The sequence below is a fragment of the Ranitomeya variabilis genome, chromosome 3 (genome assembly GCF_051348905.1).
Source record: "Ranitomeya variabilis isolate aRanVar5 chromosome 3, aRanVar5.hap1, whole genome shotgun sequence".
NCBI lineage: Eukaryota > Metazoa > Chordata > Amphibia > Anura > Dendrobatidae > Ranitomeya > Ranitomeya variabilis.
The window spans coordinates 448,237,937-448,262,626 of NC_135234.1; the positions used below are offsets into that span (position 1 = coordinate 448,237,937).

The window sequence follows — 24,690 nt, forward strand, 5'->3', positions numbered from 1 at the left end:
TGGGCTGGATATATGATGTGTGGGAAGGAGGGCTACCGGGTAATCGCACTCTTCATCATTGTGTCTGAGCACATGGGGTCACTGTACACTTTCCTTACAGGGGACAAAGCATTTTCCGAGTTTCTGAATGATGAAATCAAAGAAGAGAAGAAAATCCAGAAACACAAAAATCTTCCCAAGATGTCTGGCGGGTGGGAATTAGAAGTGAACGGCACAGAAGCGAAACTGTGTGTGTTTGGATGGTGCCGGCGGGCGCAGGCGTGTGTGTGTGTTTGGATGGTGCCGGCGGGCGCAGGCGTGTGTGTGTGTGTGTGCGCGCGTGTGTTCGGATGGTGCCGGCGGGCGCAGGCGTGTGTGTGTTCGGATGGTGTCGGCGGGCGCAGGCTTGTGTGTGTTCGGATGGTGTCGGCGGGCGCAGGCTTGTGTGTGTTCGGATGGTGTCGGCGGGCGCAGGCTTGTGTGTGTTCGGATGGTGCCGGCGGGCGCAGGCGCGTGTGTGTTCGGATGGTGCCGGCGGGCGCAGGCGCGTGTGTGTTCGGATGGTGCCGGCGGGCGCAGGCGTGTGTGTGTTCGGATGGTGCCGGCGGGCGCAGGCGTGTGTGTGTTCGGATGGTGCCGGCGGGCGCAGGCGTGGATACGTACTACGCATTATAAAACGATGGGCTGGATATATGATGTGTGGGAAGGAGGGCTACCGGGTAATCGCACTCTTCATCATTGTGTCTGAGCACATGGGGTCACTGTACACTTTCCTTACAGGGGACAAAGCATTTTCCGAGTTTCTGAATGATGAAATCAAAGAAGAGAAGAAAATCCAGAAACACAAAAATCTTCCCAAGATGTCTGGCGGGTGGGAATTAGAAGTGAACGGCACAGAAGCGAAACTGACCAAGAAAGTCTCTGGAGAGAAGTGAGTGAGCGATCTGCGTCGTTTCTTCATGGTACAGTAATGTTATTGGTTTAGAGAGTCTGATATTTTTCAGGTTGTACCACAGAGAAGCACATGTGTGAGGGTAACGTGACTGTCCCTAAAATGCATGTTTCCTTCACATTGGCGGTGTTGGATGCCTCTTATCTTTGCTGTTCTTTAATTTGATCAAAAAGATATTTTGTGTATCCAACTTTTTTCCCAAATTTGCAAGCTATTGGCCACCAGTTCAGTTGCCATAGGGTTGTCACCTGGATTCCTTGCAGCCATATTTTCCTAGGCATGCGTCCCCAGTGTTGGCACATAACTAGGTAGCTGTGGCATTCAGAAAAGCTGGAGAATTGGGCATAGTCGCTTCTCCTGATAGTGGTGTAACGTCTGTACTAGGGCCGCGATCTCACAGCGGTGATAGGATATTCAGTAGTGCTTGCTGCAGAGTAATGAATACGGACTTATTATAGGGGCTTCAGTGAATGGTCCCATTTATAGAGATCAATGTTAAACACAGTAATATAGCGGAATTTTAGGATGTATTATATGGCTTCATCACTTGGACCCACCAAACTGAACTTTAGTGTGGGGTGACTGACCTTGGGTGAAGGTCATGATGCAAGAGTGCTATTAGTGATGCTAACACTAGGGGCAGAGCTGTGACTCTCCACCCTTATTTATTAGGCATTCTTATATAGCACCATCATATTCCACAGCGCTTTATCATCGCTGTCCCTGATGGAGCTCACAATCTAGATTCCCTATCAGTATGGAGGAAACCCGAGAACCCGGAGGAAAACCACGCAAACCAAGGGAGAACATACAAACTCCTTGTAGATATTGTCCCAATAATCTTGGTTTTGTCATTACATCAACACTACATCAGCACTTTTTTATGCTTATGAAAGAGCAAGTACTCAGCACTGTATATTGTGCCCCAGGAGTGACTTCTTTAAAGAAACTTCAGTAATGGTGACTGAATTGTGGTTCAGGCCACTTAAAGATACGTATAATTAACTCTTACTGGCAGATGATCAGGTGCCATGATATGATTGTTCAAAGTGTAGCTGCTTCTGATATTTGACCATGGGTTTATTTTAGAATACATTTTAGGCTGAATAGGGTCTTTTTTTTTTTTTGGGGGGGGGGGGGGGGGACCGTAATTAATTTGAGGTATTAATAGAAATTCCCTTTTTGTTTCCAAGGGTCACGGTCACATTCAACACAAATAACAGCATTCCACCGTCTTATGATGAGGAACCACAAGAAGGACAGAAGGGAGGCGATGAAGAGGTACAATATGCAGGCCTCTTGGCGATACTGTCTGGCTTATATAGAGATCAAACACCTGGGATTATCCGCTCACAGACCTAGGGTTAATTAGCAGTAATTATAGAGCCTTTAGCACCAGTGTTTGTCTTCTGGCTGCAGACTTGGACTCTCCTGTAAGTAATAGTAGCAGGGGCACATTGTCCTAAACATGACAATGAAGTCCTACAAAAACTACCGTCTGGAGATGTGAGCTGAAATGATATTTAAAGGTTAATTCTGACACTGCAAATCTTGTTGCAGAAATGTGTGCATTTGAAAGGTTTCTCTTCATGTGCTTGGGTTTGGCTCAGATGAATGGGGGAGTCGCAAAATTTGTGAGTTAACCCTATGGCAGATCTGTCACCAGGTTTGATAATGCAACCTGGATACATTGATAAATAAATCTTAGTCCTAATGAGGCTGGTGTACTAACTCCAAAAATCCAAAGTCAGAACACTTGTATAATCTTATTTACATTTTTTTTATTTTCCTGCTGATATTAAAATGCTCATCTTAGTGTCAGATTCTGATGTGGATTTTTGTTGTATGCTGCAATACCATATTTCTGTGTACAGTACAAGTGATCAGTTTCAAGTCTCCTAAAGGGACTAATAGATACAGTGGGAAAAAGATATAAAAGTTTAATTCACCCCACTTTTTCTCATTTTATAAAATAAAGAAATAAAAAAATACATGTTGTATTGGACTGTAAAACTGATCAAATTCTAAAATTAATTAACCCTCTTGGTAAATTGGTAAATGAGAAACTAATTCTGGAGTTTAGATTTTGTGTTTTTTGTCTGCCCCAAACACTGCAGAAACATGAATTAAGAGAAGTAATTAAGCATCATATGTCCTGGGAAAATAGCGACACAAGATAGATAGATAGATAGATAGATATATATATATATATATATATATATATATATATATATATATATATATATATATATATATATTTTTTTTTTTTTTTTCCCGCTTTCCAGTAAATCATGATACAATGAATGGAGTCATTCAAAGTGCAGCCTAAAAACCAGCTCTCATATGACTATGTTGAAGGTATAAAAAAAAAAAAAGTTATGGCGCTTGTAAGAAAGAATGTTAAAATAACGAAAGCGGAAAATAGCCATGACATGAATCCTGTTTTTACATATTGAGGTCTTCGGAATAGGAAGATGATAGAGCGAGAGATAGATTTATATATTTTACCTGTTTATTAATGTAACCCTTTTTTTTCCCTCCTACAGCCTGATCTTGTTTCCACTCCTAACTTTGTTGTAGAAGTCACAAAACTAGAAAGCAACCAGACCCTGGTGTTGGACTGTCACTATCCTACAGATGAGGTAGTGTTGTGTTTCTTAATATTTAAGGTTGCTTCTTGATGGGGATCTGTTAGGCCCGAGTATCAGCTTACCAAATAGATATGCCTGATTCACAACCTCTGCTCTATAGAATTGACAGTGGAGAATCGGTCTACCTGCAGCTGTATAGGGTTAATACATGATGAATTAATATGCTCAGGGTGTTCTATTTTATTATGTCAAACTTGAAATGTAATTAGATCGCAGAAAAAAAATCTCTTCCCAATTTGTAATTGGAGAGATAAACAAGTAATACAATCACAATTTGATGCTATAATCAGGTAAAAGAAAAGTTCAAGGGTTGAAACATTTGCCGAGAAAGCAGCTATTAATAATAACTGAATGTAATATTTCTTGAGGTTCACTGTTTTTGGACTATTCAAATTCGCCTTTTAATGTATTGCTAGGGCAAATTTTTGTTTTTGGCTCTTTAAATTTACGTTATTTCTTTTCTTGACATGCCTTTATAAAGGTTGGACATGGTGAGGAAGAGGAAGAAAGTGACATCTTCACTATCCGAGAAGTTAGTTTCCAGCCCACTGGAGATACAGACTGGAAAGAGAACAGCTATACACTGACCACTGATTCTCTAGACTGGGTTGGTACTGCATTATTTTAAAAGAATAATTTTTTTATATATAACTTGAATCACAAAAGTATGCGCAAGTGTCCAAATTTACATAATTGCACTTCATGCAAAATAATACCATTTATTACATGTATTACTCCTTTAGACACTACAGTGCTGCAGTTGGGGCTGTTTGGTACCAACGTTGCATAGAGTCACTCTACGACAAAACTGTCAATTTTCTGTTAAATTACCATTGAATGTTCTGATAATAAGGAACAAAGGTGCTCAATTATCTTCACCAGATTCATAGACTAAAATGGAGCTCTACAACACCTAAGTGACTCGCCTCACCATTTGACTACTCCTGAACACTCTCTTGAAGCCAGGGTAGAATTATAAATATTCTTTATGCTGGCAAAGTATGGGGGCGCCACTGGTGGGACCCACGTGTGTAAATAGTTATCACCTATCCAGTGGAAAGGTGATAATTTGTGTATGCAGAAATACCCTTTATTGGGAGTCCTCCACACCACCCCAAAAGTGAAATTGCACCATTTAGACCTTGATTTAGGAGACTTGGGCGCAATAAAAAAGGAGATTTTTGTGTACTCACCGTAAAATCTTTTTCTCCGAGTCAATCATTGGGGGACACAGGACGAATGGGTGTTATGCTGCTGCCACTAGGAGGACACTAAGTTAAACACACACAAAAGATTAACTCCTCCCCTGCAGTATACACCCACGGGCTGGACAATCCAGAGCCAGTTCGGTAACAAAGCAGTAGGAGTAAACCAGTTAAAAACAGTAAACATGTTATAGTCAAAACACGGACTGAAGAGAATAACCGAGCCAACTAGGCTAACAGGGAGGGTGCTGTGTCCCCCAATGATTGACTCGGAGAAAAAGATTTTACGGTGAGTACACAAAAATCTCCTTTTCTCCTACGTATCATTGGGGGACACAGGACGAATGGGACGTCCCAAAGCAGTCCCTGGGAGGGTAACAAGAAGTTATAAATGCTGTGCGTGCCTACGAGCTACAGATGAGACACTGCCGCTTGTAGGATTCGCCTACCGACGGACGCGTCTGCCGAAGCCTGAGAGTGCACATGGTAGTGCTTCGTGAATGTATGCAAGCTGGACCATGTAGCAGCCTTGCAGACCTGTGCAGCCGATGCCTGGTGCCGGATGGCCCAGGACGCGCCGACTGACCGGGTAGAATGAGCCTTGATCCCCGGAGGTGCGGCGTGACCCTTGACACGGTAGGACTCTTGGATGGCGGAACGAATCCACTTGGCAATGGAGGCCTTGGAAGCGGGCAGACCCTTCCGTGGCCCCTCCGGAAGAACGAACAAGGCGTCTGACCTACGGAGAGACGCCGTTCTGGAGACGTAACGTTTGAGACCCCTCACTAAGTCCAAAGTGTGGAGAGCCCTTTCCGTGCGGTGGGAAGGAGCAGGGCACAGTGAGGGAAGGACAATTTCTTCATTAAGATGGAAAGAGGAAACGACCTTCGGAAGAAAAGTCGGACATGTCCGCAGAACTACCTTGTCCTGGTGGAAAACGAGGAAAGGCGGTTGGCACGACAGAGCTGCCAGCTCAGAGACACGTCTAATAGACGTGACAGCCACGAGGAAGGCGACCTTCCACGACAAGAACAGCAAGGACACCTCATGCAAGGGCTCAAAGGGGGGCTCTTGAAGAGCACAGAGGACCAGATTCAGGTCCCATGGTTCCAAGGGCATTTTGTAAGGCGGAACCATATGAGAAACTCCCTGGATGAAGGTTTTGACTTGCAGTCTGTTTGCAATCCTTCTCTGGAAAAGAACCGAGAGAGCAGAAATTTGGCCCTTAAGAGAGCTAAGGGCAAGGCCCAAGTCTACGCCTGATTGAAGGAATTCCAAAATGTGAGGAATAGAAAAACGGAGGGGAGAACGTCTCCGATCCCTGCACCAGGCGAAGTATGCCTTCCAGGCGCGGTGGTAGATGCGCATGGAAGAAGGCTTGCGTGCGCGGAGCATGGTAGATATAACCGTCTGGGGCAGCCCCTTCTGCCTCAGTACCCAGGACTCAACGGCAACGCCGTTAAACACAGGGCCTCTGAGTTCGGGTGGTAAATGGGCCCTTGAGACAGGAGGTCTGCGCGGCTCGGCAGCCTCCAAGGTACGTCTGAGACCAATTGTACCATCTCGGCGTACCATGTCCTGCGTGGCCAGTCCGGAGCGATGAGAATTACTGGAATCCGTTCTGCCTTGATCTTCCTGATCACCTTCGCCAGAAGGGGAATTGGAGGAAAGATGTATGGGAGTCTGAAACCCTGCCATGAGAGGACGAGAGCGTCGGCTCCAAGGGCTGAGGGGTCGTGAGACCTGGCCACGAAAACGGGAACCTGGCAATTGAGGCGAGATGCCATTAGATCCACGTCCGGAGTCCCCCATCGAGAACATATCTGGTGAAAGACTGCGGGATGGAGAGACCACTCTCCGGGATCGAGACTGTGGCGACTGAGAAAGTCCGCTTCCCAGTTTTCCACGCCTGGGATGTAAACTGCTGAGAGTATGGAGTGGTTGGTCTCGGCCCAGCGGAGAATGAGCGTTACCTCGGCCATGGCCGCTTTGCTGCGAGTGCCCCCTTGGCGGTTGATATAGGCTACCGCAGTGGCGTTGTCGGACTGGACTCTGACCGCGCGGCCGGAAAGGAACGGATGAAACTGGCGGAGAGCCAGTCTGATTGCCCGAATCTCTAAGATGTTGATGGGCAGCTGGGATTCCTGCAGGGACCAGCGACCCTGAGTCGAGTGGCGTTGGAACACTGCACCCCATCCGAAGAGACTGGCGTCCGTCGTGACAACCAGCCAGTGCACCGGAAGGAAAGACTTCCCCCGAGTCAGGGAGGACCTCTTGGTCCACCACCTGAGAGACTGCCTGATTGGGCGAGAGAGCAGGAGACGGCGGTCGAGCGAGGCGGGATTCCTGTCCCATACTGCTAGAAGGGCGTGCTGTAGGGGACGGAGGTGAAAAACAGCAAAAGGCACTGCCTCCATCGCCGCCACCATCCTGCCGAGTACCCTCATGGAGAAGCGTAGGGAGTGAGGGCGAGGTTGGATAAGCTTTCGGACTTCTCTCTGTAGAGTGGAAACCTTTTCCGGAGGTAGGAGTACTAGACCCTGAGAGGAGTCTAGGATCATTCCCAGGTAGGATATGGTTTGAGCCGGGACCAGGGAAGATTTTTTGAAGTTGATTTTCCAACCCAGGCGCAAAAAGGTATTTATGGTGACGTCTACTGCTTCTGAGCAGGATCGAAAAGAGGAGCCCTTTATGAGAATGTCGTCCAAGTAGGGCAACACCACTATGCCTCGAGCATGGAGAATGGCCACGGCAGCTGCCATGACCTTGGTAAACACCCGAGGAGCGGTGGCCAGCCCGAAGGGTAGGGCGACAAACTGAAAATGGTGCCCCTGGACCGCGAAGCGGAGGAAGCGCTGATGAGACGGTAGGATGGGAATGTGCAGGTAAGCGTCTTGAACATCTAGAGATGCAAGGAACTCGCCCTCTTCCAGAGAGGCAATTACCGAGCGGAGGGACTCCATGCGGAATTGACGTACGCGAACGTACTTGTTGAGAAGCTTGAGGTCTAATATTGGGCGTACTGATCCGTCCTTCTTTGGTACGATGAAAAGATTGGAATAGAAACCTTGGTACCTCTCGTTCTGAGGTACCGGGATGATGACCCCGTCTTCCCATAGCGACTTTATGGCCTGGAAATACTGACGGACCCTTGCTCTGGGAGGAGGGGACTGGAAGAAACGAGATGGGGGACGAGAGACAAACTCTATCTTGTAACCGAAGGACACTAGGTCGCGGACCCATCGGTCGGGAACTACCGAGAGCCACGCGTCCCGAAAAAAAGAGTAGGCGGCCGCCAACTCTGTCGGTGTCCTTCGGCATTTGCCAAAAGTCATTGAGGTGGAGACCTGTTAGGTTTGGGCCCTCGGGATCCCTGTTGTCTGGGTCTGCCTCTCCAGGAGGGAGAAGGTTTGTAAGACGGCTGGGAGGCTCTGTCCTTGCGCTGACCTCTCCCGACGCCGGGTGGCGCGGAGGAGGGATTGGACCAATTGGAGCTAAAACGGAAATATCGGCCTCGGCCCTGTTGGTTGCGAAAGGGCCGAAAAGTTCGTTGCTGGGGAAGGAATTTGCTCTTTCCTCCTGTGGAGTCTGCGATTATTTTGTCTAGTTTGTCCCCAAAAAGGCGTTCGCCCTGGTATGGAAGAGACGTGAGGGATTTTTTGGAGCCCGAGTCCGCCTTCCAGTCCCTGAGCCAAAGGGATCTGCGGATCGTGACAGCATTGGCCGCTGCCTGTGAGGCACAGTTGGCCGCGTCTAAGGATGCGGAAACTACGAAGTCCCCCGCTCTGGCAATCTGAGTGGTCAGGTGTGAAATTTCGGGGGGTAAGTCGGCACGTAGTGCTGTAGAGGTTAAAGACTCGGCCCAATGGGTCATGGCCTTTGCAACCCACGTGACGGCAAAAGAAGGAAAGAGAGAAGCCGAGGAGGCTTCAAAAGCCGAACGAGCCATCTGTTCAATTTGTCTATCAGTGGGATGCTTGATGGACGCACCCTCGGAGGAAGATAGAACCGCCTTGGTGGCTAGCCGAGACACTGGCGGGTCCACGGAGGGTGACTGAGACCACTCCTTAGCTAGGTCCTGAGCAAACGGATACTTCAATTGCATAGCCTTCTGACCTGAGAAACGTTTATCCGGACGGACTCTATGGAGATCGACAATGTCCTTGAATTGAGGGTGCGTAGGAAAAAATTTATGAGCCTTTGTGGTTCGCCCGAATGACACGGGATGAGCCGCCTTGGACGGGGTTTCCTCCTCTAACTGTAGCGTCTGACTTGCAGAGTCTATGAGAGAATCTAGGGTCTCTTGATCGTGATGATACTCTGGGGAACAGGACGCGTTGGATGCGTCGTCCAGGAAGGATTCCCTGCTATGAGTCGGGGATGAGTGGCGAGAGACATCGCTCTCTGAGCCGGAGGGCTGATCACGGACCGGAGATATTACCCTGGACCTCTTTTTAGATGAGTGAGGGCTTCTGGAAGCGGTACGACCTCTAGGCCGAGAGGGGTTCTTAGACCGCGTTACATCATCCGTGGAAGAGCCCTGGGTAAGGGACGGCTCACGGAGGGACTGTATCGTCCTTTCCAAGGATGCCACAGATCGAGCAAGGGAGGACGCCCATGCGGGGGTACTAGGCTCGCTACATTCCGGGACAGAGGCCGGAGTATCCTGTGCCGCAGACATTTCGCAGGCGGTGCACAGCGGAGCAGTGTGACCTCGGGGCAGAGATACCTTGCAGGAGGTGCACACAGCAAAAATAACGGAGTGGGTCTTTCCAGTCCGTTTTTGCTTAGACTGTGACATATTTGTGATTAAGAGAGCGTACTGGCAGGGGGGGAGACAATCCTACTGAGTGCGTCTCACCAAAGTCCTGCGGTGGCCTGGCAGGTAGATCCTGAAGTCCTGTGCGCTGCGGAGCTGCAGAGCCACCAGCGTACTTCCCGGTCCAAGATGGCCGCCGAGATGTGAGAAGGGCGCTTCTCGGGAACGAGAAGCGCCCAGGGAGGGGGCGTGTCATGGGCGGGCATTGGCGTGCATGTAGGCGGGCGCTAGAGTCCGGCCCGGGCCGGGTTGCCAATGCGCCAACGGAGCGCCGGATTGCCCGCCGTGCCCCCTCAGAAGTACAACGCTGCCCCGCGGCTGCAGAGCCGCATTAGTAAGAGAGTAAGGGGCCCCCTCCTGTCAGCTCGTCGGTCCCCGCACTTACCCTGTGCGATGGAACCGATGCTCCATCCACCTTCACCTTGGTAGGGAGAGGGTGGAGAGCTTCTGCCGCCGTGCGTCATCCGCTATATTCAGTGGTGATGCAGTGGGCGGCTGCACGGACGCCATGTCAATCTGTCCGGCTGTGCCCTGGCTCCAGGAAACTTAGGTGGATGATTAGTCCCCGTGGTCGCCTGAGAGGGAGGGAGGGAGATCGGAACGCTAAGGAACCGTCGCCACACTGAAACGTGAGCCAGGGCTGGCATCCATCGTCGCGGGAAAGGATACAGGAGGAACGCTCCATGTACTTGCCCGTTGTTGGTGCGGGAGAGATCAGAGCTGAAAATTTGCCTGTCGCTCCCTTCTCTCCGTTAAATCCAAAAATTGGTGGGGTCCAGAGGACCCAAGTGCCTCCTGAGACACTAAGTAAGAACTGGCTCTGGATTGTCCAGCCCGTGGGTGTATACTGCAGGGGAGGAGTTAATCTTTTGTGTGTGTTTAACTTAGTGTCCTCCTAGTGGCAGCAGCATAACACCCATTCGTCCTGTGTCCCCCAATGATACGTAGGAGAAATCATACCAGCACTGTACATTTTAGTAAATTTCTCGTATACAATTTGTTTTATTACATATGTAAATGAGGGGTCTTTGGTGCACCCTTGGTGTGGCTGAGTGCTCTGTGCACTTTTCCGAGTCTTCAGTTTACATCCTCTGCGTTTCCCCTGTTTATGATTGATAGTGCCCTGAACATGCACAATGTCAGAGTTTGGTCCTGTGTAGTGAGCAGCCACTACACATAGGACACGAGGGTTGAAGACACGCACCCACAAACAGTGTCGATGTGTTTGCACTCTCTCGCCTCCCTCTCCTGTGGGCAGCAGCTGTTTTCTAAACACAGGAGAGGGGGATGAGAAGTGTGCCCCTGCACTCGCTGCATGCGTTCGGCTCATACATGTCAGTATATATGGTTGGGGATTTAGATCTAGTCTAAAACACGCACTCTCAATTATTCAAGGAGGAGGGGCAGAAGATGGTAATTGATGGGGCGGAGAAGTGCACCAAGCACTTGACCATGCCAAAGGTGCACCAAAGAACCTTCATTTACATATGTATAAAAAAACAAAAAACGTTTTCTACACAATACATTTACTAAAGTGAACAGTTGCAATATTACTTTTAATGGGGCTAAGTCCCCTAAATGAAAGTCTAAATAGTTCAATTTCAGTTTTGGGAGTGATGCTCCCTTTATGCACATTCTATACGCAAAGCTTACTGAAGGTTAAAAAAAAATGGCAGAACTGCTGCAGTCAGGGCCAGCACTTCAATGTGATGGCTGTATAACGCAGTTGCCCCCCTTCATGTATGGCATTGGTTCAGTTGCTGAGCTATGTGTATATCTTGTCTCCCAAGATCTCAATTTGTGCATGTGCCGCCTCCGGCGGCCATTTTCCCCAGAGCCCACCGCAGGGAAATCAATGGGAATGGGGACTGCGCTCACTGGTGCTGACATTTTATAAGATCCCAGAGCCCGCAGTCTCACATCGCCCCCCTCCTGTGACCCCCTACTTCACCGCTGCACCATAGGTCATGTATGCGTCATAGGTCGCCGGAGCCCGCATATTTATCAGCTGTCATGTACCCCTAACATCCGCAGGTGGAATCACGAACCACCCGTGGCTATTAACATGGGCTGAAGCTCTGCTATGTGTAGCACAGGCATTCTGAGTATTGTAGCTTCCAGTCTCCTATAGAGACTATTGAAGATAGTAAAAAGTAGAAAAAGTTTTTAAATTATAAGTTCAAATCACCCCCCTTTTGCCCCATTCAAAATAAAAAAAAAAAAAAAAATCCCCCAAAAATTCTAAATACACGTTTGGTATCTCTGCGTTCAGAAATGCCTGATCTATCAAAATGTAGAAATAATTAACCCCCAAATTGTGAATGGGTTAATAAATAAAAAGTATAGAACTATACATTTGGTGTTGTGCTGAAAATGAATCTATCGTTAATATCTTTTTCTATATTTCTTTCCAGGCTTTGTATGATCATCTGATGGATTTCTTGTCTGATCGTGGGATAGACAACACGTTTGCTGATGAGCTGATAGAACTCAGCACCGCTTTGGAACATCAGGAATATATCCGCTTCCTGGAAAATCTCAATGGCTTTGTTAAATGTTAAATATAGTAGGATAGGCTTATCTCCCTTTTTATTACAACCTGCATATTCTATAACTTCTGTGCCATCCACATAATAATGGCACTTTGTGTTTATGTGGATGTGATCAGGGACTTTGCTTCTTAATGGGAATCTGTCATGTTCAATATCTGGTATCTGGCCTGCAGTCAGGATGTTATAGAGCAGGAGTTGCTGATCGCATTGATATTGTCAGTATATCTTACATTCTATTCATTCAAATCCTCTGTTTTTATGCATGAGTCCAGTGGGCGGTCTTAGTCGGTGATTGTCTTCCCTGTATGACTGCTTGTCACTCACCCAGTAGGACCGCCCACTGGACTCCTATGTATACAAACACTACAGATTTCAATGAATAAAACACAAGTTACACTGAATCTTTTCTAACAATCCTTTAGATCATTCTGCTCAGATTCTCTATTCCATGCTGTCTACAGATTGGACTGCTTGTACGTGACGGGTTACCTTTAACTATGGCTACATGTCCATTCATCTGAGAGAAGCGGGTGCTCTTTAGACTTCTTTATTTGTTAGTTATTTAATTTTGGAAATGAGCTCCGGACTATAGACCTATATACATGTGAACAATTGAGCTGGGACGTGAACACTTTAAATTCCTGAATCCGAGAAGATAAGATCACGACCATTACTCCCCATATCTCCTAAACTGAACATATTAAAGACATTTACTAGAGAACGTGGAGTTCACACTAAGGATTGTCGGTGCAGCCTCCTTTCAGCTTCTTGTTTTCTACAAATGCCATTAAAAATACATTACCATATTGTGCTGTCTGATATTTTCTATCTTCATTTAGAAAAGGACTGCTCATGGGCACTCTGCATTCGGTAAAATGGATACCATTTCCCACTTGCTAATACCAGTCAGTGTGTTAATATTAAATGTAGGTGAAGAACGGAAAGCACATTAAATGGCTGTCAGAACTATCCAGTCCTGTATCTTTGCACATAATGGGTATAAATTAATATTCTAAATTATACAAATATATGTTTTGTATTAAATAGATGGCATAGTATTTTACGGAATCTTTAGTCCACAATTGTCTGTTTGGGTAGACATGCAGCGTTTTCAGGCATTTTCGTGACCGGTACACTGAAGATCTCAAATTTGCAGTTGAATTTTCTGTGTTATGGTCATAGGAAATACCTGTTAGTCTATCAAGTTGTGTGTGTTTTTTTTTTTTTTTCTCGTTTCTTTTTTTCCTAATTTTGTAGATTTGTGAGCCACTACTTTCATTTCCTTGTAACAGGCCCAAACGCTTTTGAGATGCTATTTGGTGAACCATATCAATAAGCCAAAACTTACAAATCCTTTAAGTCCTCTGTGCTGTAAGCCTGGAATGTTTCTCTGGGACATGTAGTTCCACAAACCTTGCTTAGTGAATAAGGGGCTGGGCTTGCAGGGTTAGTCGGAGAGCTGGGCGAGTCTGGCTAACCACACACCTCCCATCAATGGGTGTGTCTCATACGTTATGAGATTGTGGTTTGGTCACATGGTCTGTGTTGGAAGGTTCTGCAAGAGTACAGGTTTCCTGGAAGGCATATGGTGGAGGCATGTACCTGCAGAGTCCGTTACGGCTATCTGTGTTGGGGGGAAGCTACCGTCCTTCTTCTGAGGGTCTGGAACGGAGTAGTTTGAGCTTCTAAAGCAAGTCATAGTACGGGTCGATGATCCCAGTAAGGCTACTTTCTCCTACGCCTCATTGGGGGGCACAGGACCATGGGTGTTATGCTGCTGCCACTAGGAGGACACTAAGTAGACAGAAAGATTAACTCCTCCTCTGCAGTATACACCCCTTCACTGGATACAATTTCAACCAGTTCTTGCTTAGTGTCTTAGGAGGCACTTGGGTCTTTTTTCCCAGACCCCAACTTTATTTTAATTTTTGATTTTTTAATTTTATGTAAATTTTTAATTTTTTATTTAACGGAGTGAAGGGGGCGACGGGTCCTTTTTTTCATAGGGTCCGCTCTCCCCCGAACCAACAACAGGCGAGCACGGCGAGTATACCTCCCCGTCCCTCTCCTGCGACGTATGGCGCACGAAAAGTTTGCGCCAGCGCAACGGTTCCTATTTTGGTCCCGATTTCCCCCAACCCCCTCCAGGACCCTGCATTACAGCAATGTAATCTGGAGAAGAATGCAGTCCGGAGGGGATGTTGTGCCGCAGCCCCCCTCTGCTACAGCAGCGTGATGCATCAGGGGCCTCTCCATTCCCATCCAGGGTACATGGATTGAGTTCGCATTCTCACAGAAGCGCCTGCAGACCTGTGAAAACCGGGACAATGGCGGCTGTAAGTACCTTCAGGGGACTCTCCCCTGCTCCACCTTAGCGGCAGCGATGCGGTCCGGGTCCCCAGGGAGAGGCACCGCCGACCGGGGGTCGGTGGTGCTCGGCGGCGCGCCGTCGCCGCACATCGTCGGCAGGCCCCAAAAAATTTAGTCCCCGGCTTCTTCAGCCGGAGTAGGCCGCAGTGGGAAACATCTCCTCCCTCGGCCGTAGCTCCGCCCCCTACATCGGCGCTTCTCGTCTGGGACGAGAGGCGCCCTCCAAATCTCGGGGGCCATATTTCCTCTCTCCCTGCACGGAGTCCACGCTTCTCAGCGCTCCAAGGAGAACTCCTGGACAAAGAACCGCCATATCTCTCTCTGGGGACACAGACAGGACCGTGGGTAAGCTGTTTCAAGAAAGCTTAACCCTTTCCCTGCGTATACTGCCCGCTCTGTCCCTAAGGCACTATGTCTCAATCCAAGGAGACAAAAAAGGGTAACAAGAAGCACACAGTGTTTTTCACTGTATGTGCCACTTGCAATGCGGCCCTGCCCCGAGCCCACACTAGCCCCTTGTGTGCAGATTGCGTCTCGCCCTCTGTGCAGCCGCCCCTTGCCGACGCCGGTACCGTCGCCGATGCCGCAGCCGTCGACCTGGTAGAGCCTAGCCCCCCTGAGTGGGCAACCTCTCTGTCACGATCTGTGGCTTCCCTAACCAGGGCAATTAACTCCCTCCGGGGCCCCCCTCCAGGTCGGACCGTGGAGGATTCAGACGACGGTATGGATTCTTCTACCAGCAGGGGGCGTACCCGGTCACTTTCTACCCGGGGCTCCAGAAAACGTGTTCACGTTTCATCCCCTGACCATGAGCTAGCGGTCCCTTCAGTACCTGCAAGCTCTGCTTCCAGGTCCCCTTCCCCAAACTCGGATGACTCTGAATATGAGTCCGACATTTCCTACGTTCAGGACCCCCCCTCCTCCCAAGAGTCTCTCGACTCTCTCATTGAGGCGGTAAACCAGACCCTGAAGGTGACTGAGGACTCCGCATCGGAACCTGAACATGTGGTGTCTTTCAAGAAATCTAAACGTGTCAAAAAGGTTTTTGTCATTCACCCTCACTTTAAGGAGATTGTACAAAAACATAGGGATCGCCCAGATAAACGCTTCATAGGACAAAAGTCCATCGAGGCCAAATACCCTTTTTCTCGGGAATTAGTCAAAGACTGGCTGCAGTCTCCCTCGGTGGACCCTCCTGTGTCACACCTCGCGTCCAAGACCATCCTGTCTCTTTCGGACGGTTCCTCCGTTAAGAATCCCTCCGATTGCCAGATTGATTATCTGGCTCGTTCCGCCTTCGAGGCCACAGGCGCGTTTCTCTTCCCATCCTTCGCCGCCTCTTGGGTGGCTAAGGCTATGGTCTCTTGGACCGAGACTCTTTTTTCTAACACCACTGATTTACCTCCAGAAGCCAGCATACTGGTTAACCAGATAGCGCAGGCCGGAGACTTCATAGTCAACGACTCTATGGACGCAGCCAATTGCGCTGCACAGGCAGCCGCCAATGCAATTTCCATCAGGAGAGCCCTGTGGCTCAGGGATTGGCGAGCAGACTCTGCTTCTAAACGTTCTCTAACAGCCCTGCCTTACCAGGCCGGTCGGTTATTTGGAGAAAAATTGGACCAAATGATCTCGGATGCTACCGGAGGGAAAAGTAAATTTCTCCCCCAGCAAAAGCCTACCCGGTCCTTTCGGTACCAGCAGCAACCTCCATTTCGGCCTTTTCGGTCCAATACCAACTGGTCTTCTACATCCTCTACCCCCGCATCAGGACGAGGTTCGCGCGGTGGCCGAGGCGCCCAGGTCTCTTACAAACCTAATCGTAACTGGAGACCCAGGCCTAAACCTCCCGGGTCTAAGGGATCCGCATCCCATGGATCCTCCGCCCAATGACTCCTTGCATCATCCGGTGGACTCCAACAAAGTAGGCGGACGTCTACTCTTGTTCCGTCCAGCCTGGCTCTCAGTCGTTTCCGACGAGTGGGTCAGAGAACTGGTGTCCATCGGATACAAAATAGAATTTTCCTCCCCCCCCCCCCCTACACGCTTCTTCCAGTCTTGCCCTCAAAGGTCAAAGGCCACAGCGTTTCTCCAGGCAATACGGGCACTACAAAAGGACGGAGTCATCATTCCGGTCCCCCTAGAACAAAGATTCAAGGGTTTCTATTCGAATCTGTTCGTGGTCCCAAAGAAGGATGGATCACTACGTCCGATCCTAGACCTGAAGCTACTAAACAGATTAATAAAAATCCGACACTTCAGGATGGAATCCCTCCGTTCTGTGGTCGCGTCTATGGAAAAGGGAGAATTCCTGGCATCCATAGACATCAAGGATGCCTACCTGCACATACCTATCTTCCCTCCGCATCAGCAGTTCCTTCCCTTTTGCGGGGAACACTTCCAATTTGTGGCCTTGCCCTTCGGTCTCGCCACCGCTCCCAGAGTTTTCACGAAGGTCATGGCGGCTTCATTCCAGGGGAGTGGTGGTAATTCCGTACTTGGACGACCTGCTGATAAAGGGTCCTTCCTACCCAGCGTGCGAAGAGTCCGTCGTTCTCACGGTGGATACTCTTTCTCGCCTGGGATGGAAGATAAACTTCGAAAAATCTTTTCCAATTCCGTCTCAACAAATCTCCTTCCTGGGGATGATACTGGACACTTCCCGCGGTCTGGTCATACTTCCTCAAGACAAGGCTTTGGCCTTGCAGCAGGGAGCCCAGCATCTTTCTCGTCCAGTATCCCACTCCATTCGCGCCAGCATGCGAGTTCTCGGGCAGATGGTAGCGGCCATGGAAGCGGTCCCATTTGCGCAGTTTCACCTCCGTCCCCTGCAGCATGCGCTACTGTCGGCTTGGGACGGCAACCCGTCCTCCCTCGACCGCCGATTCATCCTGTCCCCTCGGGTCAGGAAGACCCTCAGGTGGTGGACGCTGAAGTCCTCCCTAACCCAGGGAAGGTCTTTTCTCCCAGTACGGTGGCTGGTGGTGACCACCGATGCCAGTCTCATAGGCTGGGGAGCGGTCTTCAACCATCACACAGCCCAGGGGCGGTGGTCCATTCAAGAGTCTCGCCTTGCCATTAATATCCTCGAGATTCGAGCTATCAGGCTAGCATTGTTCCACTTCCACCGACTTCTGGCAGGTCATCCAGTCAGAATCCAGTCCGACAACGCCACGGCCGTGGCATACATCAACCGTCAGGGCGGAACTCGCAGCAGGACGGCCATGCTCGAGGTGTCTCACATCCTCCATTGGGCGGAGTCGAATCATTCGCCCATCTCGGCGATCCACATTCCAGGTGTGGAAAATTGGGCGGCGGACTTCCTCAGCCACCAGGGCATCGCCTCCGGAGAATGGTCCCTCCACCCGGAGGTCTTCCAGCAGATTTGCCATCGCTGGGGGACCCCGGATGTGGATCTCATGGCTTCCAGGATGAACAACAAGGTTCCTCAGTTCCTTGCTCGGTCCCTCGACCCACGGGCCCTCGGAGTAGACGCCCTGGTCCTGCCTTGGCGCCAATTCCGCCTCCCGTACATTTTTCCTCCTCTTCCCCTACTACCGAGGGTCATCAAAAAGATCAGGGCAGAGGGGGTACCAGTGATTCTCGTCGCGCCAGATTGGCCGCGTCGGGCATGGTACGCCGAACTGGTTCAGCTGGTAGCCGACGTCCCCTGGCGTCTTCCAGATCGCGCTGATCTTCTTTCACAGGGCCCGATTTACCACCAGAACTCAAGGAACCTGTCTTTGACGGCCTGGCCGTTGAGTCCTGGATTCTAGGCCAAGCGGGTTTCTCTCCCAGGGTGTCCTCCACCATGATCAGAGCTAGGAAACCTATTTCCATGCGTAGTTACCACCGTACCTGGCGAATTTTTTTCTCATGGTGCGATGCACAGGGACGATCTCCTCTAGTATTTTCTATTCCTTCCATACTGGAGTTTCTTCAGTCCGGACTAGAGTCGGGACTTGCCCTTAGCTCCCTAAAGGGTCAGGTTTCGGCATTGTCAGTCCTTTTCCAGCGGAAGATTGCCAATAGGTTGCCGGTGAAAACTTTCTTCCAGGGAGTTTCCCGTGTGGCGCCTCCCTACAGGTCACCCTTGGATCCGTGGGATCTCAACTTAGTTCTCGGAGCTCTTCAGGAGACTCCCTTCGAACCGCTACAGGACGTTGCCTTGACCTTCCTTTCTTGGAAGGTAGTCTTCCTAGTAGCCGTCACGTCCATCAGAAGGGTCTCGGAGTTGGCTGCGCTCTCCTGCCGCCCTCCCTTTCTAATTTTTCATCCGGACAAGGCGGTATTGAGGACCTCTCCCACCTTTTTGCCCAAGGTCGTCTCCTCTTTCCACCTCAATGAGGAAATTGTTCTGCCTTCGTTCTGTCCGGCACCGGTCCATCGCATCGAAAAGGCTCTACACACCCTTGATGTGGTGAGGGCTCTTCGTCGGTACGTCTCAAGGACGGCTCCCTTCCGCACGTCAGACGTCCTGTTCGTACTTCCAGAGGGGCCCAGGAAGGGTTCTCCTGCTTCTAAAGCCACTCTGGCAAAATGGATTCGATCAGCCATTCAAGAATCCTATCGTGTCAAAGGTGTTCCTATCCCAGCTGGGATCAAGGCTCATTCTACTCGGTCGGTAGGCGCCTCGTGGGCCATTCGGCACCAGGCGTCAGCACAGCAGGTCTGCAAGGCTGCGACGTGGTCCAGTTTGCACACTTTTACCAAGCATTACCACATTCATTCTATCTCTTCTGCAGACGCCGCCCTTGGCAGGCGCATTCTGCAAGCGGCAGTTCCTTAAGCCGTAAGCCAGTGGTACATGGGGTATTAGCATATTGTTCCCCACCCAGAGACTGCTTTTGTACGTCCCATGGTCCTGTGTCCCCCAATGAGGCGTAGGAGAAAAGGAGATTTTTGTTTACTGTATTTTCCGGCGTACAAGACGACTTTTTAACCCCTGAAAATCTTCTTAAAAGTCGGGGGTCGCCTTGTACGCCGGGAATCGCCTTGTACGCCGGGTGTATATGGTGGGTGGGGGGGGGGAGTGGTCCTGATGACGACGAGGGGGCGTCTCACAGGAAAGTGAGTATCCCCCATTACCTTATCATAGCGCTGCAGCGTGGGGTTTCTGTGCTGGGAGCGGCGGCTGCTGTGCTGTGGTGCGGCGGCTCCTCTTCTGCAGTGTGGGGCCTCTGGTGCTGTGGGGCGGTGGCGGCGGCGTATCTTTATGCAGTCGGGGCTCCTCCGGCATCTCAAAGCCTGGAAGCCCCGCCGGCAACTCCATCGGTACAATGCGGTGGCCTCCGGGAAAATGGCCGCTGCTTAGATTCAGATCTCGTGTCCCGAGATTTCGGGACGAGATCTGAATCTGAGCATGCGCAGCCCCCAGCGGCCATTTTCCCGGAGGCCACCGCATCGCACCTATTGAGCTGCCTCCGGGAAAATGGCCGCTGCTCAGATTCAGATCTCGTCTCCCGAGATCTGAATCTGAGCAGCGGCCATTTTCCCGGAGGCCACCGCATTGTACCGATGGAGTTGCCGGCGGGGCCTCCAGGCTTTAATGAGATGCCGGAGGAGCCCCGACTGCATAAAGATACGCCGCCGCCACCCCACAGCACAGAGGCCCCACACTGCAGAAGAGGAGCCGCCGCACCACAGCACAGCAGCCGCCGCTCCCAGCACAGAGACCCCACGCTGCAGCGCTATGATAAGGTAATGGGGGATACTCACTCTCCTGTGAGACGCCCCCTCGTCGTCATCAGGATCACTCCCCCCCCCCCCTCCCAAAAGGCACATATTCACCGGCCCTATAAGACGACATAGGGTGTATAAAAAGACCCCCGACTTTTAAGAAGATTTTATTTTTTAACTGGTAAAGTTGGGGGGTCGTCTTATACGCCCAGTCGTCTTATACGCCGGAAAATACGGTACTTACCGTAAAATCTTTTTCTCCGAGCCACTCATTGGGGGACACAGCACCCACCCTGTTAGCCTGTTTTGGCTTGTTGTTACTTCTTTGGTTTTGACATAGTTGTCTTTGTTCATGCTCCTACTGCTTTACTACCGAACTGGTTGAAATTGTATCCAGTGAAGGGGTGTATACTGCAGAGGAGGAGTTAATCTTTCTGTCTACTTAGTGTCCTCCTAGTGGCAGCAGCATAACACCCCATGGTCCTGTGTCCCCCAATGAGTGGCTCGGAGAAAAAGATTTTACGGTAAGTAAACAAAAATCTCCTTTTCACACTTCCGTCGGTACGGGGCCGTCGCAAACCGTCGGCCCAACGTACCGACGGACGTTGTGCTAAATTTAGCACAACTTGGGCAGCGGATGCAGTCTTACGACGCATCCGCTGCCCAGTGTGATGAGCGGGGAGGAGAGGGCATGCGTGGTCGGAAAAAGCGGAACCGACGGACAAAAAAACATTACATTGAACTTTTTTTGTGCGTTGAGGCCGCCAAAACATGACTCATCCGTCGCACGACGGATGCGACGTATGGCCATACGCCGCAATGCGTCGCTAATGCAAGTCTATGGAGAAAAAACATCCTGCGGGCAACATTGCATTTTTCTCCAAAACGACGCATTGCGACGTACGCCATAAGACGGAAGTGTGAAAGTAGCCTAAGGCCGGTATCACACATGCGGGAAACACGGCCGAGTCTCGCATGTTAATACCTGGCACTGCACCCGGCAGCAGAGCGTACGGTTGCGTGTATTGCTATGCGGCCACACGCGCCGCTCCTGAGAGCCGGCGACAGTGCCGGGTATTAACATGTGAGACTCGGCCGTGTTTCTCGCATGTGTGATCCCGGCCTAAGGCAGCTTCCCTGGAAGGACCCATGTGATGCCAGCCTGTGAAGCCTGCAACGCTGCCAAGCAGGTAACACAGAGCATGGGAGACTGTGTGCACTGACGAGGGTCAGTTAATGAACTGTGCGGACATAACTGCAATTGAGAGTGGACTGTATGTTAGGTCTGTGATGTATAACATGATGTACAGTGATTTATGATTGCATTATAAACCACTTGGACTGGTTTAAGTGGAAAATCATTCCTGTGTGCCTTAAGCCTGCTGCCAAGTGAGTGTCCCTCTCAACACATTCAGTGAGCACTGCACTACCTCTGGTGCTAGACTGCGGGCAACAATCCAGGAAGCGCGTGTGGAGGTGATTGCTGTGGATCGGCGGGTCCACGAAAATGAAAGTAGTTTTGCTGTAGATCAGCGAGTCCACGAAATGTACAGAGCAGCAGCGGCTTGTGATCAGCAGCTGGAGGTGCCGATGGCCGCAACAGGAGCTGGTGGGATGTCGTAAAAGGACATTGGTGGACCAGGTTGTGCAAACACTTAAAGGGTCAGTGCAAGCCCAGAGAGAGAGATTTCAGGGTACTGTGCGAACTGGTGTCTGAAAGTGCCGTGGAGGAGTCCACGGGGTGTACCCCAGAGAGAGGGTGGAGTGCCAAAAGGGGGCGGTGACCCAAGAGGGATGGTTGTCCAAAAGGGGGTGGTGGACCTAAAGGGGGTGGAGATCCAGGAAGTGGTAGTTACCCAAAAGAAGGCAGAGCATCCCAAAGTTAAAGGGGTGGCGCAGATGGACTCTTGCCAGGGGCAATTGCATGTACCAAGTGTGTCCAGTCTGCTATATGAATTACCCAGCCTACGTGGGTGTGTCCTGCTGATGAACGAAGAGGATATGGTCGATTCTGGGAGCTCGGTGACCCTAGTGAGGGTTGCGTCCAAAGGAAATGTAATACCCAAAAGGAAGATCAGGGTCATCTGTATCCATGAGGGCACTAAGGCCTATCCAGTGGTCATTGTGATCCTTGAGACGGATAGCGACATCGCAGGACAGAATGTCGCTATAGTCCCAAACTTAACTTGTGCGATGATAATAGGTCGGGAGTCTAGGTTGGTCTCAGACTTGTGGGAGAAGGGAGCTCCTCTACAGCAGGAGGATGGAGGCCTCTCTCCTGATGGGGTTGCGTACATTAAGGAAGTAACACCTCCCAAAACTGACTAGTCCAACGTAGGGGTGACCAGAGGGATGGATGCGTCCGCTCAACTTACAGCCCTGATGTGTACCACAGGATGACTGATAGTGATGTGGCAGCTAAAAAGTGTGGAGATGACTCCCAGTTAGCAATTTGAGGGTTCACCATGTTGTGGGGTGTGACTCTAAGAAAGAAAGGGAGCACAGTAAGGCAGGTCCCAACAAGGACAGGAAATCCTCCCGTCAACGGAGGAGCAAGGGCCACAAAGAAGTTGTCCAAGTGACTTGCTGATAATAGAAGGTCATGTGCTTCTACTTCCCATGTGAGTTCTCTTCCAGACACTGAAGAGATTGGGAAGGAAGGTGAAGTGTCGTTGCCAGTAGCAACCGCTGGGGCTAACCACACACCTCCAATCAATGGGTGTGTCTCATGTTATAATGAGACTGGTTTGGTCACATGGTCTCTGTGTTGGAAGGTCCTGCATGAGTACAGGTTTCCTGGAAGGCAGAGGGTGGAGGAATGTGCCTGCAGGATCCGTGACAGCTATCTGTGTTGGGGAAAGCTACCGTCCTTCTGAGGGTCTGGGACTGACGGAGTTTGAGCTTGTAAAGCAAGTCATAGTGCAGGTCGGTAATCCCAGTAAGGCAGCTTCCCTAGAAGTCAGGACTTTAGTGATGGCTATCTGCGTTGGGGCAAGCTACCGTCCTGTGGGTCTGGAACTTGACGGATGTGAGCTTGTCAAGCAAGTCATAGTACGGGTCGATGATCCCAGTAAGGCAGCTTCCCTGGAAGTCAGGACCCATGTGATGCCAGTCTGTGAAGCCTGCAACGCTGCCAAGCAGGTAACAGAGCATGGGCGACTGTGCGCACTGACGAGGGTTAATGAACTGTGCGGACATAACCGTAATTGAGAGTGGACTGTATGTTAGGTCTGTGATGTAGAACATGACCTACAGTGGTTTATGATTACATAATAAACCACATGGATTGGTTTTGAGTGGAAAATCATTCCTGTGTGCCTTAATCCCGCTGCCAAGCGTGTCCCCAAACACATTCAGTGAGCACTGCACTACATAATTATATATATACTAGATGGTGGCCCGATTCTAACGCATCGGGTATTCTAGAATATGTATGCGTAGTATATTGCACAGCCCACGCAGTATATTGCACAGCCACGCAGTACATTGTGCAGCCCACGTAGTACATTGCGCAGCCACGCAGTACATTGCGCAGCCCACGCAGTACATTGCGCAGCCCACGCAGTACATTGCATGTCCACGTAGTATATTGCCCAGTCACGCAGTATTTTGCCCAGTCACGTAGTATAATGCTTCATGCAGTTATGGCCCCATAGATGCCCCATATAATGCTCCATGCAGTTATGGCCCCATAGATGCCCCATATAATGCTCCATGCAGTTCTTTACGGTCCCATAGATGCCCCATATAATGCCCCATATACTGCTCCATGCAGTTATGGCCCCATAGATGCTCTATATAATGCTCCATGCAGTTATGGCCCCATAGACGGCCCATATAATGCTCCATGCAGATATGGCCCCATAGATGGCCCATATGCTTCATGCAGTTATGGCCCCATAGATGGCCCATATAATGCTCCATGCAGTTCTTTATGGCCCCATAGACGTTCCATACAGCATTGTGCCACATGTAATGCTGCTGCTGAGGCAATAAAAACAAAATATCATATACTCACCTCTCGTCGCTGCTCCTCAGCGTCCCGTCTCTCTGCACTGACTGTTCAGGCAGAGGGCGGCGCAGTTATATACTGCGTGGGCTGTGCTATATACTATGTGCCCTGTGTTATATACTGCGTGGCTGCTATATACTGCGTGGGCTGTTATATAGTAAGTGGGCTGTGTTATATATAGTGCGTGGCCTGTATTAACGCATTTGGTATTCTAGAATATGTATGTATGTATATAGCAGCCACATAGTATATAGCACAGGCCACGTACTATTTGTCTGCTATATACTACATGCCTCCTATATACTAAGTATATAACACTGGCCACGTAGTATATAGCACAGCCCTGCAGTATATCACACACCTCACGTAGTATATAACACTGCCCATGTAGTATAGCACAGCCCCTGCAGTATATCACACAGCCCACGTAGTATATAACACTGCCCATGTAGTATATAGCACAGCCCTGCA

The 24,690-nt window shown here is 50.0% G+C and overlaps 1 protein-coding gene across 1 annotated transcript; it reads left to right on the plus strand.

The window, feature by feature from the left end:
* The first annotated feature begins 656 nt into the window (after positions 1 to 656).
* C1QBP (complement C1q binding protein) lies at positions 657 to 12,964 on the plus strand. The gene is made up of 5 exons (XM_077296498.1): positions 657 to 910; positions 2,125 to 2,212; positions 3,478 to 3,573; positions 4,064 to 4,189; positions 12,021 to 12,964. The coding sequence occupies exons 1-5, from the start codon at positions 672 to 674 to the stop codon at positions 12,165 to 12,167; spliced, it is 696 nt and encodes a 231-aa protein (XP_077152613.1). The 5' UTR covers positions 657 to 671; the 3' UTR covers positions 12,168 to 12,964.
* The last annotated feature ends 11,726 nt before the right edge of the window (positions 12,965 to 24,690 follow it).

What these genes read in the sequence shown, in the direction of transcription:
- C1QBP (XM_077296498.1), top strand. Translation starts at nt 672, where the DNA reads ATGATGTGTGGGAAGGAGGGCTACCGGGTAATCGCACTCTTCATCATT. An exon ending in AAGAAAGTCTCTGGAGAGAA is followed by an intron (nt 911 to 2,124) that starts GTGAGTGAGCGA and finishes TTTGTTTCCAAG; the next exon opens with GGTCACGGTCACATTCAACA. An exon ending in GTCACTATCCTACAGATGAG is followed by an intron (nt 3,574 to 4,063) that starts GTAGTGTTGTGT and finishes GCCTTTATAAAG; the next exon opens with GTTGGACATGGTGAGGAAGA.